General features: G+C 43.9%; 1 protein-coding gene across 1 annotated transcript in view; it reads right to left on the bottom strand.

Annotated features, from left to right (window-relative positions):
- The window catches only part of LOC146206587 (tyrosine-protein phosphatase non-receptor type 23-like), a 39687-nt gene extending 25414 nt beyond the window's left edge, over nt 1-14273 (bottom strand). The window contains exons 1-11 of the mRNA XM_084591326.1: nt 14114-14273; nt 9882-9956; nt 9042-9169; nt 7469-7595; nt 7257-7388; nt 6573-6755; nt 5999-6157; nt 5859-5920; nt 5039-5233; nt 4604-4669; nt 2822-2961 (exon numbers count right to left, since the gene is read on the bottom strand). Coding sequence (XP_084447452.1) covers nt 2822-2961; nt 4604-4669; nt 5039-5233; nt 5859-5920; nt 5999-6157; nt 6573-6755; nt 7257-7388; nt 7469-7595; nt 9042-9169; nt 9882-9956; nt 14114-14200 — 1354 coding nt within the window. The 5' untranslated portion in view covers nt 14201-14273. The remainder of the gene's footprint in view (nt 1-2821; nt 2962-4603; nt 4670-5038; nt 5234-5858; nt 5921-5998; nt 6158-6572; nt 6756-7256; nt 7389-7468; nt 7596-9041; nt 9170-9881; nt 9957-14113) is intronic.
- Between the last annotated feature and the right edge of the window lie 1824 nt (nt 14274-16097).

The following is a 16097-nucleotide window of genomic DNA, read 5'->3' as shown; positions in this document are numbered from 1 at the left end:
TGGTCTTGTGCCGTACAACTCGATTACCTAGCGCCAAAGTTCACCTGTCTCCAGCCCTACTAACGTCATATTAAACCACTCTTCCTTTCAGGAAAAGGCAGCCCGAGCTCTAAGTGCACGTGGCAGCTGACAGCCGAAGAATCCCAAAAAGCTTCACCTTCATTTACGTGCTTGCAGAGTTGTAGAGCAGATTGCATTTAGCGTTTGAGGATGAAGTCATTTGCATCACATGTAGTGGCTCGGGAAAATAATTTGCAACATCTGAAATTTTGTACAGTGCATGAGATGCATTTCATCTAGGTAATTCTACAAATTCATACAATTTTGAAGTTCGGATTAATTTTGATGATATGGTTTGGTTTGATGGTTTGGTTTGATTTATGGGGTTAGACATCCCAAAGCGACTCAGGCTATGAGGGATGCCGCAGTGGAGTGCTCCGAAAATTTCAACTACCTGAGGTTCTTTAACATGCACTGCCATTGCACAGCACATGAACGCCTAGCTTTTTGACACCACCGAAAAGCGGGCACTGACTTTGCACAGCACATGGACGCCTAGCCTTTTGACTCTACTGAAAAGCAGCCGCTGAGGCTGGGATTCGATCCCGCATGCTTGGGCGCAGTAGTCGAGTGCCTTAAGGGGGGACGCGACCTTTGAAAACCGAAAAATCGTGAAAGTCAATTTTTGGAAGATGATATATTCTGGTAGTATGTCTTATAAACCACCCTTTCTGTAATTATCAATGACAAATTTGTTGTAGAAATACTGGAAATTAATTATTTAACAAGCGGTGGCAGCCGTGGAGCAGCAAGCAAGCGCTGAAAATTCCCAAACTTCGCGCGCGCGCGCCATTTCTCTCCCACTGAACTGAGCACCACCATCTTGTTGTTTGGTTTGTGAATTCTAGCGCTTTCATTTGCCACCCTCGGCGGCGGCTTGCTTCCGATAGGGAGCCTCATGGCGGCTTTCCAGTTTCCCGCGCTCAAATTCAAGGCTGTGATAGGCCAAAGCGCGCGCTCCGCGAGAACGCGAGGGATTGGGCAACTACTATAAACCTTTTCACGACCCTGCGAGAAAACGATTTAACTGGGCTGTGAAGCTGTTATGGGGGGAGAATCCACAGCTTTCTCCTGTGCTATGAGCACAGCGCAGCCTCTATTATGGCAGCGCCCTTTGGCCAATTTTGAAAAGGTCTATTGGCTGCTGCGCCTGCTGACGCATTGGTCTCCGCTGGCTGCCTCCTCACGTCGCCTGCTCCGGCTCTTTGCTCTTGTTGTTGGCTGTTGTACTTTGAGCGTTTTGTTCGCCTTTCGCCATTTCTGCGATTGCCGTATTTACAATCTCTCGTCGTGCCCACTGAACGGTTTTGTGCAACGTGTTAAACGTTGCATGGTCGCTCACGATGCCTAGAGATGCAACACGCATTCAGTGCACAGAAGCGAAGGCCGAGGCGGTGGTGCACCGCCGCCGACTGCATCAATGCCTGCAGTGTCCTAGCATCTGTTACAGTGGAACTTAGAAAACAAGGAAATTTTAAAAAAGCTCATTGTCTTGTCCCGCGATACCTATCCAGAAATTAAGTCAATGAATTCCACAAAGCCAACGCAATTGGCAAATTCTACAGGCCAGGACCCATGTGATGCACTCCTGTAACTTGAGAACCAGCGTGTGCAGCTTTATGAAACTTAGTAGTTATTCAAATGTTCATGCTATGAGCCTGCCCTAAAGATTTCATTGAGATAACTTGACAAACAAAAAAGTTAGTATTCTTTCAATCTTCTAAGGCCATTTTCTCAAAATCACTTTTTTGCCTCTTGTGGCTGCTTAGGACAGCCGTATCTCTGGAACCGCTTAAAAGATTTTCATGGGGTTTCTTTTATTCTATACCTCAATAAATTTCTGAGGGCAAGACAATTTCATTTTTTCAAGATATTGGGTCTGGAATTAATGACAAACAAATAAAATTTGGTTAGTGCAGGTCTGATTAATAACACTGATTTTTAGGCTGTGCTTAACTTTTTCAGCGAGGAAATTTGGATAAAGAGAATTGTCTTGCCCTGGGGCAACTATCCAGGAATGACCATAACGAATTTCAGTGCCAGCACGTTTTGCAAATTCTCTAAGCCTGCCCCAAAGGACCTATGTAAACCATCTTGATATACTCCTCTAACTTGAGAACCAATGAGCTCAGCTTAATGAAGCTTGGTAAGTCTTCAAATGTTTGCATTATGAGCCTATCCTGAAGATTTCATCAAATATCTCAAGAAATAAAGAAGTTGGTGTTCAAGGGTAGCCTCCCTCCTTATCCACTGCGCCACTCCAGCAGGGCAACTGTGATGATATCATTGAGATTCTACTGTATTTATTTCACTGTGAGTGGCATCTTTGCAATAATTTCATTCAATTTGGCCAGGCAAGGCTGCACATAATTTGAAGGCTTGGCTTAAATGCAAAATTATGAAGAATGGCCAGACAACATAGCGTTAAAAAAAAAAAAAAAATTTAGCACCTCTACGGCAATCATAAATAAAAAAAGAAATTGAAGTACTAAATACAAACTCTTCTATTTTGAGCATCCCTTTCAGTTAAAAATGTCCATGATAGAAAAAAAAAAAGGGGGGGGGGGGGGTTCAATTTGCATTAAAAATATTATTATTACAGTACTGCTTTAATCACAATGCAAAATGTGCAGAATGCACCTTTCTTTTGGGGTAAGATTGATTTCCTGAAGAAAAATAACAAATTTTATGGCAAAGGCTGTCTGTAAGAATGCCCCCCCAAGTGCCACTGCAGTGGAGGCAGCAGTTAGTAAACCTTCACCTTGGATTGTGAGAACCAAGTCGCTGACAGCTGTGGGGCTCACACTCAGCCTGGCACAGCATTGGACCACCTCTTGTGGCACCGCTTGAGCATCCATCACCAACATGCTCTTGTCCAGGTTCAGCGATGACATGAAGGCTCTAAAAGAATACCAGTCATATTAAGCAAAATTGTGAAGAGCTAGCCAAAGCTATGACACTGATGTAGTTGCAGTAAAACCCCATTAAATTGAAATATTGAGACCATGAAAAACAACCGAATGAACTCAGCACAGAAAACAAATGGAACACAAGCAAAGAACTTTGCTGCAGGAATGCACTAACTTTATTGGTCAAACTTCGTAATTGCCTTATATTGGCACATAAAAGTCAATTCCTCTACCCACATCTCAACCTGTAGCCAGCTAGGGCTAGGAGTTGACCCCCTTAAATTTGGATGGTCGTTTTTCTGAAGAAACGTAGACTAATACGTGATGGGACAGTGATCAAGGTAACCAGATATGCTGGTAACCTAGCTCTCAAAACACAGCACACCCCACAAAGAAACAACACATGTTGTGCATATTCAACCAGTCGTGCCATGGAACATACACGGACGCTGCTAGGGGTAGGAGTTCTAATGACAGCATTTCCTCTATACGCTATCTTGACCATGGCCGAGCTGGGCAGAAGCAATGAGCACACGCACTACTGCTGCCTTCAGTACGGCCATCCCGATGCGCCAAGCGTATCTTACTTACCGCACGTCTTCTCTGTAGGCACGCACTTCAGCAGCCTGCCAGCCATAACATTGAGTGGCTTTTGGGTAAAGATGCATCGTATATCAAGCACTGGAGTTGCTCTGTAGTACTGCCTTGCAGCTCCACGGAGCCACCACACAATTCGTATGCGCCAAAAATAACCAAGGCGGTGTATACCGCTGCTTCGAATTATCTGGCCAAATCCACATTAGGAACAGCACGCAAAGGTCCTTTAAATTACCCATAATTTTCAAATAGCACAGTTCAAACTAACAAAGTATTACTGCGTGTGATATGCAGGCATGATGCCACCATAACAGCATCACCAACTAGTTAACTGCAACCTTTAAAGCATGCCAAAGCACTGACAAGAGCTCAACCAGTTGTTTTACACCAGCAGCAGCAGCTAGGCATCAGCTTAATGTATAAGGAATAGGCTGCAGCTACCAAGAAAGATTGAAAAAATGAGCCCCAGTCTGCACCGCTGATGAACAACAAGCTAGCCTAATGAACAGTCGCAAGCACTGCTACTATGGTACTTTGAACAAACAAGTTCATTTCTTTCGAGGGTACCATGATTACATATATGTAGGGCCCTTCGACTTCTGTAAAACCCAACTTTACCGATTTCTTGAATCCCAACAATGTTCCATAAATATTGAGTTAAAATTGAGGCAGTGAAAGGAAGCCCTTCAACTGAGTGAAGTGTCAGAGGACTACAGAGCTCTCCTAAAAATTGCAACTTCTGACATAGCACTGCATCATGAATTTGAAAAATATCTGCTAGCCCCGAGCTCAAATGACATGGCTGTACACCCCCCTACCCACTGCAGGCAAATGCCGTTTTTGTGTTAACTGTATCTGTGCAGGAGTGCTTGGGAAATCTATGTTCTGCCCACTGCACGCAATGCACTCCGGGTGGGAAATTTTACGAATTCGTATCATCCCGAAATACATATCAACTAGGTTCGTATTACCAAGATTCCATTGCATTTACCAAATAGCAAAATATATGAATTCCTTTCACTTTTTCGCTTACTTACTCAAGCTCTTCATTCTTCTTTTCCACACGACTGGTGACTGAACGCAGAAGTCGAGCTTTTTCTTCACTGCAAGAGAAACAAACATATGTATTAAGCACAAATGTCCCACTCGAAACCCCTTCATTATCTACCTTAGCAAAACAAGGTAGATGATGTATTAACACAATATGCACCTAAGACACCTGTTTAAGGAAAACAATCAAGCAACAACACTGCCATTCTGTCATGTGGCAATGCAAGGGAAAAGCCCAACACAAATAAGGAAATAACCACTAAAATACACTGTGCATCAGTTAGTTGCAAAGCACATCCTTAACACAGCTTCATATGGTTCATTCTGTGCAAATCTGAATCAATCGCTTAGGTCGTCAGATGCTTGATGTGTGACAAGGCTGCATCTTGTAAAAATGTAGCAAGATTTTATAGCAAAGTCACCTGTAAATAGAAGAAGCCTCATGTGCTTCCATGGGGACAAGACGAGCAAAGATGTCAGGACCGCTGATTTCTGGATCAGTAGGGCTGAATGAGATGCCTTTGACCAGGTTGGCTCCTTTCACTTCGGGCAAAGAGTCCACAGGGGGCACTTTTTCATGGTATACAAAATCATTTTCCTTCTTGGCAGCTTTGAACCTGGTGCAGCAAACAATGATGGCAGGGTGGTACACTTGCAGGAATGAACGTAGTACACAACCAACTTGCTGCTCTTCACATTCAATGAAGAAAGACAACTGTGCTTTTTCTCTTGACCCAAGTGAGAGCCCAAAAATGTCATGCAAAGGGTACTTTGTTGAACAGGTTGGTACATGAAGAACTGGTAAAGGCTCAGCACAACTGAGATAAGACAAAGGAAGTAAGTAGACAGACACAGTATTGACTCATAAATGAGGGTCTTTATTGCTATCACACAAAATGAGTACAACCAGCAAGTATTACTGCCAAAAAGGTTGACAGTGTAAGATAAAAACATTACATATTAAAACCAAATTTTAGAAGAAATTGGAGCAAAAATCTACCATCCTGCAATCTTAGTGCTCTGCTTGTTTACTTTCTTTGTTGTCTCAGCTGTGCCATGCCTTTACCAAGTCATGCATGAACTCTTCAGAAATCAAAGTGCGAATATGCGAGCCAATTTTAAAAATGGTAGCTTAATTATAAATAAATGTCAGTCAATTTAGTAAATTCTCAACTTGCACATGTCAACACTTAAAACATCCAAGTAAACGATAAACATTACCAGATAAAAAACAATCCTTACTTTCCGCCAATGACGTCCATCGCAAATGAAAGTGTTTCGCTGAGATTCTCTTCTTCGAGGCCCTGCACAAAATTCATGGCAAAAGTTAAATAGTAACTGCAAAAAACAAGCCCAAGCAAAGCAGGTGGTCAGAAGCTTGCCTTGGCAATGGAAGTTGCCTCATTCAGGTGCTGCACAGCAAGTTGGTACCAGGCCTGACGCTCGCCCATTTTTTGAGCCTCTTCAGCTTGGTTGCCCATGTGCAGGCATGACACGCTCAAGTAGTAGGCCATTTTGAAGTCTAAGATCTTCTTCCACAGCTAAATATTGAGCAAACCATTTTTTAGCATCACGACAGTACAGTAATTTTCATTTTATTGCCATGTAGTATGCCATTTTCCCTTATGAGATACACAGCACTGGCGCTCAGCCAAGCAGCATCACTAAGGCAGATGGTAAAATGCTACACAGAAAATATCACAGCAAATTGGAAAAAAAAGTTCCCCATTTCAGAAGCTACAGGCCAAAACAGGGTTTGCAAGTTAAGCAAAGGTGTGGTAAAATATATAAGGTACAAATGCCAGCTGAATTTCTCACTTCTGAATCAAAAGGACATAATGAACCAATATATAACGATAAGACAGAAAGGGTACATGGTGCATTAAAAAGTGCCGACAAAAAAAAAAAAAAAAAAAAGTTAAATCAGAAGGTATGCTAACTAAATTGTAAACATACCTTAGTCAATTTAGAGCCAACTATTTCCTGAATAGAGCCAGAATCGGAACTTGATGAGCCTGCAAGCAGAAGCGACACAGCAGCACGGAAGTATTCAACAACTTGAGCTGCTACTTTGGCTGTGATAGAAGACTTGCGACGGTCTAACATCGACTTTTCCAGAATGCATTCTTGAGCTTGCCCCTAGTATGGTAAAATATAATAATAATAAAAAAAAAAAAACATTTTAGAGAGCTCAGAATGAAGTACAACGTTGCATCAAGAGATACGACAACACAACGTAAAAAGGCAGAATTATTTCAATTTCTGTAAAGAGATGCACACAATATTAAAAATTTGCATGTGAAAATTGCAATTACACATTCACAGCAGCCACTTGACAATTTCACGTTAAACAAGGGTATAGCAAAAATGTGCTCTGCATAACATGATGCAATTTTAGGATCCTGAAGCAAAGATCATTCAAAAGCTACATTAAAATTTATATAGATAACTTTTATGGCAAGTACTTGGCAAAAAAGGCTGTCATGAGCCAAGAACAAGATCGAAATTGCTTGCTGCAATAAATAGAGTGCATGCGTTAAAAGCTAACTCGTGAAGGGATTGTATTTGGCTATGCACAAGAGTAAACCTTCCCATGCAAGGACCTCAAGAGAAGTTTTGAACAATATCAGTGTTACTTACCAGGAAAATGTTAACAAAGAAGAGCAAGAGGTCATGGGACATGTCACTGCCCTTAGGCTGTGGAAAAAGGTCTTTCACTTGACCCAAGGCCCAAGCAGCACACTGAAAGTGTGTGCAAGCTATCTTCATCCCCTGGAAGCAATGAGTCAAAGATCAGCAAATGGAAGCCATTAGGCAGATGCAACATAGCGTCACTGAGAAGAGGACACTACCTCAGAGCTGCTCCGGTTCTCAAGAGCCCCGAGCTTGGAATGCAAGGCACCAATGTTATACAGTATACTGGCTTGCTCATACTTGATGTCCATGATATTGAACACCATTCCAGAGTAGATGTCAGTCCTGCATAGTCAGTCACAATCTACACATCGTTTACCAAAATGACAGCTGCTAACCACTAGTGTCTAGTGACACTATGTGTGCATGCCTGCTACCAATAGTAAAACAATAACAACTGTTAAACTAAATTCACCAGCGTATGAGCATCTAATGTAAAATCAAACTTAAGAGCTGATATATTGCTAATGGCATAGCAGCAATGGGCACTATACAAAGTTTTCCCCAGCAAATTTTCAGGGGTGGACATTTGAATACCGAGGAAGGGGGGTTGAGTGGCAGTATAAACTTATTAATGACATCGCAGCAGATGTCCTATGAGCAAAAAACAACAACACAGGTGGCTGCATAGCTCTTATGCTTCGGCGCCCCCCCCCATGGTGCGACTCCAAGTTATTTATTGCCGTTGACTGCGTGTAATGCCTTGCTAGCGCTGGAGTACAGTGGAGGGCATTCAATGGCACCACACCGTAGTGAAAAACGCAACGTTTCAAAAGCATGACTGCACCAGACAAGTAGTCTCCATGCTAGAGGTAATATTGTACAAGAAATGGAAATGCACAGAAACGCACATAAACAGAAAGCTTGAAAATTGCAAGTGCCACCACGGCCTTTTTCGCAATGCAGCATCGCAGTGGTGGTTCCTAGCTACAAATTATCCCTTCACATTTTGAGGATGCTTAGCCGCACTGTCAATGATCCATGTGGTGAAGCATTTTTAAACTGCAACAGTTTGGCATACTCGGAAGAGCAAAAACTATGAGTAGGCGTTAGAACGGCGTGGCACCATCGCGAAATAAATCTGAAAGGTCAGTGACAGCTGCAGTGTCTGAAACGGCCTGATTAGCCACATAAATGTCACAGAAAGTTGTCCCCAAGTATATTAAACAACGCCCAAGAGGTGGGCAGTGGCGAGCGGGTGGGCGGTCAGCCTGAGAGGTGGGAGACAAAGACCACTGCCAACCACCATGGCGAGAACACTAGCACTATATTAAGTAAATTTTTGGCTGCAAGAGCCACAAGCAAACAAATACACTGAAAATCAATCAAATCACAGCATTCAAAACTAGGTTTCACCAAATACGCAAGATATGTTATGAGCATTGTATGTACTCAGCAGTACATACACTCCTCAGTGAATGTACAGTCATGCACAAAAATTGGAGACCACACAAAGCAGAACTGTATGGCTGCGTATTAGGGCAGTGCAGTGGGTGTTGTGGAGTTATGCATAGGGTGCCCCTCTTGTACGGTTGCCTGCTCGCCAGAGGGCTTCTGTCAGACATGCCTTTTTATAGAGAAAGAGTAACCATAGCGGCTGGTGCGATCTCTCCAGTTATGCACACGACTGCACCTACTTTCTGTGTGCTCTCAACTTGACATTCACTCAGCCATACCTACTGAGAAGTAACTGATCCTTTTTTACAACAACACCCAATAAAAGAATCGCACCACATGAATGGAACACAGGCTGCTCCTTCGTCAGTCATGGGAAATCTGCTCTGGAGGCAAAGCAGTTGTGAGTAGTACCGCTTCAGCACACTGCAGCCTGTGAAGTTTCTGGACACATTGCAGGCAGCCTGAAAGGAGACAGGCAACAATTAATTGAATGCAACAAGGGGAAAAAAAGAAAACAAAATGTAAACACTCATGCACATACAGAGGTACCTCAGGGTGTCTTCTGATGTGATTACCTGACGCATCACACCACCCTAATGCACCATCTCTTGTGCCCTCATGTCACAGTCCTGAGCCCCCACTTCTATCTCTCAACTGCACAAGCACACCCCCTCAGTGCTGCATTCTATGTGGCCCACACCCCCCGCATCCCTCAATACTAGGCAAAAACTATTTCTTTTTTTTTTTTTTTGGCAGTGAGGAGAAAGCTACATAGGCAACAGCAGACAGGAGTGGTACACACCAATACTTTGGCTAGAGGATGGCCACCTGACACACTACTCGTTGTGCACTTGCTTCACTTCATTGATGGTGTAAATGATAAAACCTTAAAAACCTTCCTAAACAGTACATGCCCAAAAAGTTGTAATCAAAAAAAAGCTTTTCCATGACTATCTAAGGTTAAATATGTGGTTATTTCATTTTAATTATTGATTATCTAGCATTAAAACATACATACTTTTAAGAGAAAACAATTAACTACAACCGAGGGCCACAGCCAGCTGTGTAAGAATAGAGGAAGCATTTTGGCTGCACTGCCAGGAAGAGTTCTTGTTGATTACAGTGATGCCTGTGCATATGTGGATACCACATACTCAAGTCAAGCATCCTCACCATGCGCAGGGCTTCCAGTTCTCTGATCTCATTGTTGTATGAATCCGGGTCTTCAAGGTAATGCTCTGCAATGTACTGAAATGGCAACAAAATTATGCTAAATACAAGTTAAACACATCTCTAAAATACTGCCATGTTGGCAATGGTTCTCACAATGCACTGTCTTTTATATGCAGTCATTTTACATTCAACACATTAATGAATGTAAAATGACTCTGCACATAAAAGTAAAAAGAAACAAAAAATTCTGCAGGCAATCACATGATGCAATGTGGCAAACCTGTGATAGCAGAATTGACAATACATTTCACTTTTACGTTGAGCACCTTCCCATTGTACCTCTGATTCCGATTTCACTGTCACTTTTCCATTCCATTTCTGTGCGAGCTTCAGGTGGGCAAAAGCGCGCAAGTGAGAGGCACATTTTTTGCAAGTGGGTGCACAGAGGAGGCACCTTTCGAGCCTGGAGGGTGCCCTGATACACTCCCACTATGGTACTAAGGGAAGGGGGGGGGGGGGGGGGGGGAGGTTTCATACACATAGACTACAGCTTTCCTGCTCAAAGAGGGCTATATACTGCTAACACAGTAAGAGGAATGCTGTAATAGCCAAAAATGCCTGGAACATCTTGGCTATTTGCTTGATTTGATGCACAAGTCACATGATACTATGCAAACAGCAGATACTAAACACAAAATAATCAAAGTTTCCTCAGATATTTCATTCAGTGAAAGAGATATTTTGTTCTCTTGCGGACAGCAGTATGCCTCAGCAGTGACAAGACCCGGAACTGTAATCTAGAAGTGGACTAATGGAAGTGGACACAGACTAATGAAGAAGGGGATGACAGCTGCGTAACAACACCTGACTCTTCTTTCCTGTTAAGTCATCTTGGCAGCGACTTTACTTACCATGGCTTGCACCAGCTAGTAACTGTAGTGCAAAAGGAAACATGGCAACATTTCTGCGATAAGTATCTACAACTTGTACCAGAGCACTTGAAAGCAGAAATTAACAGTTGTGCTTGATGTACAGCAGTGGGAGCTTCTATGCAACTTAACACTATTAAAAACAGCAGCAGCGGCAGTCTTTGAAGCAATAGAATGTGGCCAGTTTAAGTCACACCCATTTGGACATTTGCATTATGTGGATACTTCCATAATATGGTCCCTGGAAACATGCAGTGGTATTTAAATATTGAAAAGCTGCAGGACTAGCAGAATCTGGATATGGCCCCCATGTCACAGTTTCTGCAATATTCAAAGGAAGCTACCATTCTATTCTGTAAGCAAGAAAACAGGTCTAAAGAGTAGAAAGCATTAATAAATAAATATAAATCCAAAGGTCTGGATGCATTATTTGCACACTTTATCAATTTCCTGCTCTCCACCGAAAATACATACCGTAAGACCAGCGGTCTACACAATGCCCTTTTAACGCAAAACATTACATTTTCACCATGGTATAGCACAATTTTAAAAATGAGGAAACGCTAAGTGAGAGGATACTCGTAGTATTTGAAAAATAACCAGAAAGGTATAGACAAGCGTCATGTTTGTAAACAAAGGTGATGCTGCGATCGGCAGCGACATCGGGTGTAGGCAAAATGCAGCGTGCCTACACTGCGCCAAGCAACGCTGCCTTTGAAACCAGTTCGTACGTGGGAATATGCTGAAGCGTAAGCTTCGCTTGTGCGTAGAAATGGTTTTGTTTATGCTTCGAGAGTAGTTCAGCACCATATCAGCCGATTATTTCTGGAATTACTTGGCGAAGAGCGCTGCATTGGCTTCCTTCTCCTTGGCGCTTACAATGGGCACTATAGTGACTGATTAAGTTAAATGAAAACTAGGAAGCACAATGTATATGAAAAACTAACAGCCAACATTGTTCAACTTCCGTGTGTATTGCTAGCGCATGCAAGGACGATGACGAATGAATGATTGGAAGTGTGTCTTTCATGTGACGACTCTTTTGATGGGCTTTCTGAAGCACCTTCACTCTAAACAATATTATCAATAATAACTATAGTGAACTAGAAATCACATTTCTAGCTCAGTGTACCGCCAACTTAAGTCAGAATTTCACCGAATAAGAACTCAATCTTTTAGTTTTTGTAACATATTCGCCTAGTGCGCACTGCCAACTTGCTTTATCCTGCTCGATAAAAATATGTTCGACGTCTGTTTCATCGTACAGACGTAGCCAAGGTCATTCACAGGTTAATATATACATGAAGGTCCGTAAGAATGCTCTCATTTTGTTCTTTTTGCTATTTAGGAGAGGTGCATGAGCACAAATGTAATGTTCTTCACGATCGCTTGCAGCGAAATTTGCGCCATCTGCTCAGCTTTTTTAACATGCTTGGGAACTTTTTATTCAAAAGCGCATCATCGTATCTGCTTATTTTGCACCCCTCATAGCCGATTCCACTTTGGGACATTAAACTCTATGTACCATATACATATATACCGTGCTTAAATATATCCTGCTTGATCAGAGCTACGTTGTACGTGGATATTTAATTCGGTCGTCAAAATCATAATGACCCTCAAAGAGAAAGTTTAATAATCTGAGAAATAACGCCGCGTGAATTTGGCCGGATCCTAATGATCTTTACTCGCTTTCTAGGGCGTGTGATGAAAAACTTGTTGAAAATAAGTGAAAGTGATATTAGAGAAAAACTGCTTCACAAGTTCGGACCTGTTTCACCAATATCGCACTGGAGTGACCGCTCAAAGTAACAGCAGTTACCTTTGCAGCAGCTTTTGTGTCTTTTTCTGTACGACCATATGCACGGGCGCAAGTGAATGGAACTGACAGTGCAGCTTTTTAATGTGACTTGATATAGTATATACAGCAAAATGTGCACGAGCTGCAGGCGTTTGCTATTGCGCTATTCGTCGTGCGGCCGAAAAGCAGACACGGCAATTAAGAGTTGCAAACAAAATGATCAAGTTTCAGTGCAGAAGGGCAACATAAGTTCGCGAAGGCAGTCCGTCGCCGAAGGGTCTACTTGTCGCACTCATCGCCGCTGCCCATCGCTCTCTAATTTATCCGACCGCAAGAAACATGCGGAAACAGGTGCCATTTTCTTTTTTTAGCATCACAGTTTGCAGCAATATCGAGAATTATGCCCGAAAACACAGCAAGCGCCGCGCGTACAATGCAGACGACCCAAGCTTTTGCCTACACCACGAAAGTTCTCCACTAACATCACGGGCTGACGCTTGTCTATATGCTTGCTCTGTCTTACTGCTAAACTATACATTCTAAAAAATCAAGCCAAGAACACTGGTTCAAAGGCGTAGCTTGGAGTGTCAAATACAACTCAAGATATCAAATTGTTACTACTCCAGTGTAACAAACGCAGTTATGTTGCTGTATACTATATAATTTGCGGTCGAAGATCTTTGCAGCTGAGACAACTGGAACCTACGGTCAGCCCACACAATGCGAGAGTTACAGTTGTTGCTGACAGCGTGACTACCCGTGCGCATAGAACAAAAGCTCTATATTTCTGTAGATTACAAGACATTGCGCCGGTTCAGTAAGTTTTTTCATGGACCAAAACAGTTTAGAAACCCGATATAGTGACAGGGCAGAGGTTATGAAAATGATCAGGAATAATCTCTACACTTGGAGCTTCACCTTGGCGCCAGACAACAAGCCTGTCACAGACAAGCTACCTTGCAGGTGACAGATCGAACGTACTTATCAACGTGCACAAATTGCTCAAGCAGCATCCCCTGCGAATAAAACGGGAAAACTTGTAGCAGAGAGCAATGTAGTATTGTTTATCACTGAGCGCTCACAAAGAGCGATTAGTGCAAGAAGGCAAGCTTGACTCTGGCTATCAAAATTGCAAAACCAACTTTTGCAATGAGAGGCTATTTTCCAACTCTAAGAAAGCCAGTCGACAAACAGCAGGCCCATGGGATGGAATGCTTAAGTTGCCGCTGTTTAGTAGTTCCTGGGTTCAGACCTGCTGGCTATAAACGATACGCCTCTCTGGTATGCGAAGACGACATATTACGTTATAGAGGAGAAACAACAGCCACGCATCAGAAACACGCACGAAACGATCGGGGCGAGTCCCATGATGTTGAGATCATTACAGGCCGCAAGAAAGCGAAATCGAATGCACTGTTTACCAGAGATGGCATGGAGGTAAACAGAGCACTAGCCACTAGTACCGCCAGCCCAAATGTAGCTAAACAGAGCGCTACGCTTACCTTCTTCAGAGCTGTCCCAAATTCTGCATTTGATGGGCTATTTTTCAATTCACAGGAAAGCATCGGCAAACGAGGAGCCGACTCCATGACTACTTTGACGTGCTGGCCGCCTCACTCAGCGGTGGCAATGGCCACTGAGTAGAATAATGCATTGAGCCGGCAAGTGGATGAGCAAATATTTTTCCTCCAGCTACTCCAGCTTTGGTAGACTACTCGCGCCATCTGCAGAAAGGGTAGAATTTATTTTAGAGACAATTACAACGTAAACAAACGAGCAAAAAATTGTTTCACAATATACAACGTTAATATTAATTGCTAATTTTATAACTTATGATACTGTCATTATATTCTTATGCAAGGAGGTTGTATAGAACTTCTGGAGCGCAGGCGGGGCATGAAAAGTGAAGCCGGCGTCCGCCATCTTGCAAGGGGCAAGAAGGAGGTATCGACAAGGGGCCCATAGGTCTCCTCGATTTGGCCGCACTTTCGGCACACAGTTCACAAACGTTTCGTGCAGGACAGGTGCCAGTAGTGCGAGTGCAGCTCGACACCAGCGCCCTGTTTGGCGCGACCAAATCGAATGCAGAAGTGTCAAAAGTGCAAGCCTTGTCGTCTGCTACGGGTCTACGCGTGCGCCGGACGTGTCTGTCTTGGCTAAAGTGATCTTGGCTGCCTGCTACATACCACCCTTATGGAAGATCGTGTACGCCTCCCTTTCGAGTGGAGATGCGCCCTCCACGTACGCCCTCTTCCTAAAAACATGACACGTGAAGACCACAATGACCGGCGCCTGGCGCGGGCGGAAGCCCTGGGCCGCCATTATGGGTCGGAACCCGGCCGGCATTTACTACGTGGACGCCTCCGGCCCCCACCATGGGGGATGGTACACGGCCGCAGTGGTCCACCAGTCCAAAACTGTTAACGGGCTTACATTTCGCGCCCGTGACATAACCCACGCGGAGGAGGTCGCCATTGCGCTGGCAGCTACTCACACTGATTCTAAAACAATTATCTCCGACTCGCGAGGGGCCTGTCGGAACGTCGAGCAAGGCTGGGCACCATACTTAGCCTACCGACTACTTCAAAATTGCACCTATACCGGGGACCCCGCTTACCGGAAAGTAGTATGGGCTCCTGCTCATATGGGTCTCGAAGGGAATGAGGCAGCCGACGCCGCCGCCCGCGCGCTCTCTTTCCGGGCTTCCTATCTCGACCCCCTAGATCAGGATCTCGAATTCGAACCCGCGTATTCTTTTAAAGACATTGTTCTTTACTATCAATCTTGTCATAGCCTTTACCCTCGCCCGAGTAAAGGTCTATCTAAGACGGAGGAGCGGCTTCTACTCCGTCTGTATACCAACACTCTGCTGTGTCCGGCAGCACTAAAACATTTTAATCCCTCCTTCACGGGCAGTTGTCCGCACTGTGCGGAGAAGTTTTCGGACATCTACCACATGGTGTGGGCTTGCCCATCTAACCCGGCTATTCCTCCTCACCCCAACCCCACTCGGGAGGACTGGGAGGCGACCCTGCTCGGCTGCTATGATCTGCAGGCCCAAAATGCCTTGGTCGAACGCGCCCGGGTAGCGGCCGACGCCACTGGGGTCCCGTACTAGGGACCCCACCCAGTATCTGTAAGGGCTGATAGTCAAAGATCCGGCCCTTTCATACATCCACCCCTTTTAAATGAATAAACGTTTGTCACCACCACCACCACGATCGGCGTTTTTGACGTTGCTTGCGACCCTTCTACTATTCGAAGCGGGACTGTGGTTACTGTGCTTTGTGTACTGTGAATCAGAATTAATCGAGCAGGCGGGGATTCACCAAAACGTAGTTACATTGCAGAAAGAGTATTTCTTCGCGTAATCGGTCAAAGCGAATCTGGCGAGCGGTAAGACTAAATACGTGTTATGCTGAACCATTGAGATGCGCGTCAGCGTAGTAAGGAAAATTATCATTTGTTGAATTGTTGTGTATTAAT

The sequence above is a fragment of the Amblyomma maculatum genome, chromosome 1, assembly GCF_055883805.1.
Source record: "Amblyomma maculatum isolate TAMU_Amacu chromosome 1, ASM5588380v1, whole genome shotgun sequence".
NCBI classification, from domain to species: Eukaryota; Metazoa; Arthropoda; class Arachnida; order Ixodida; family Ixodidae; genus Amblyomma; species Amblyomma maculatum.
Note: the sequence above shows the minus strand (reverse complement) of the source record. Positions and strands in the feature narration are given on the sequence as shown.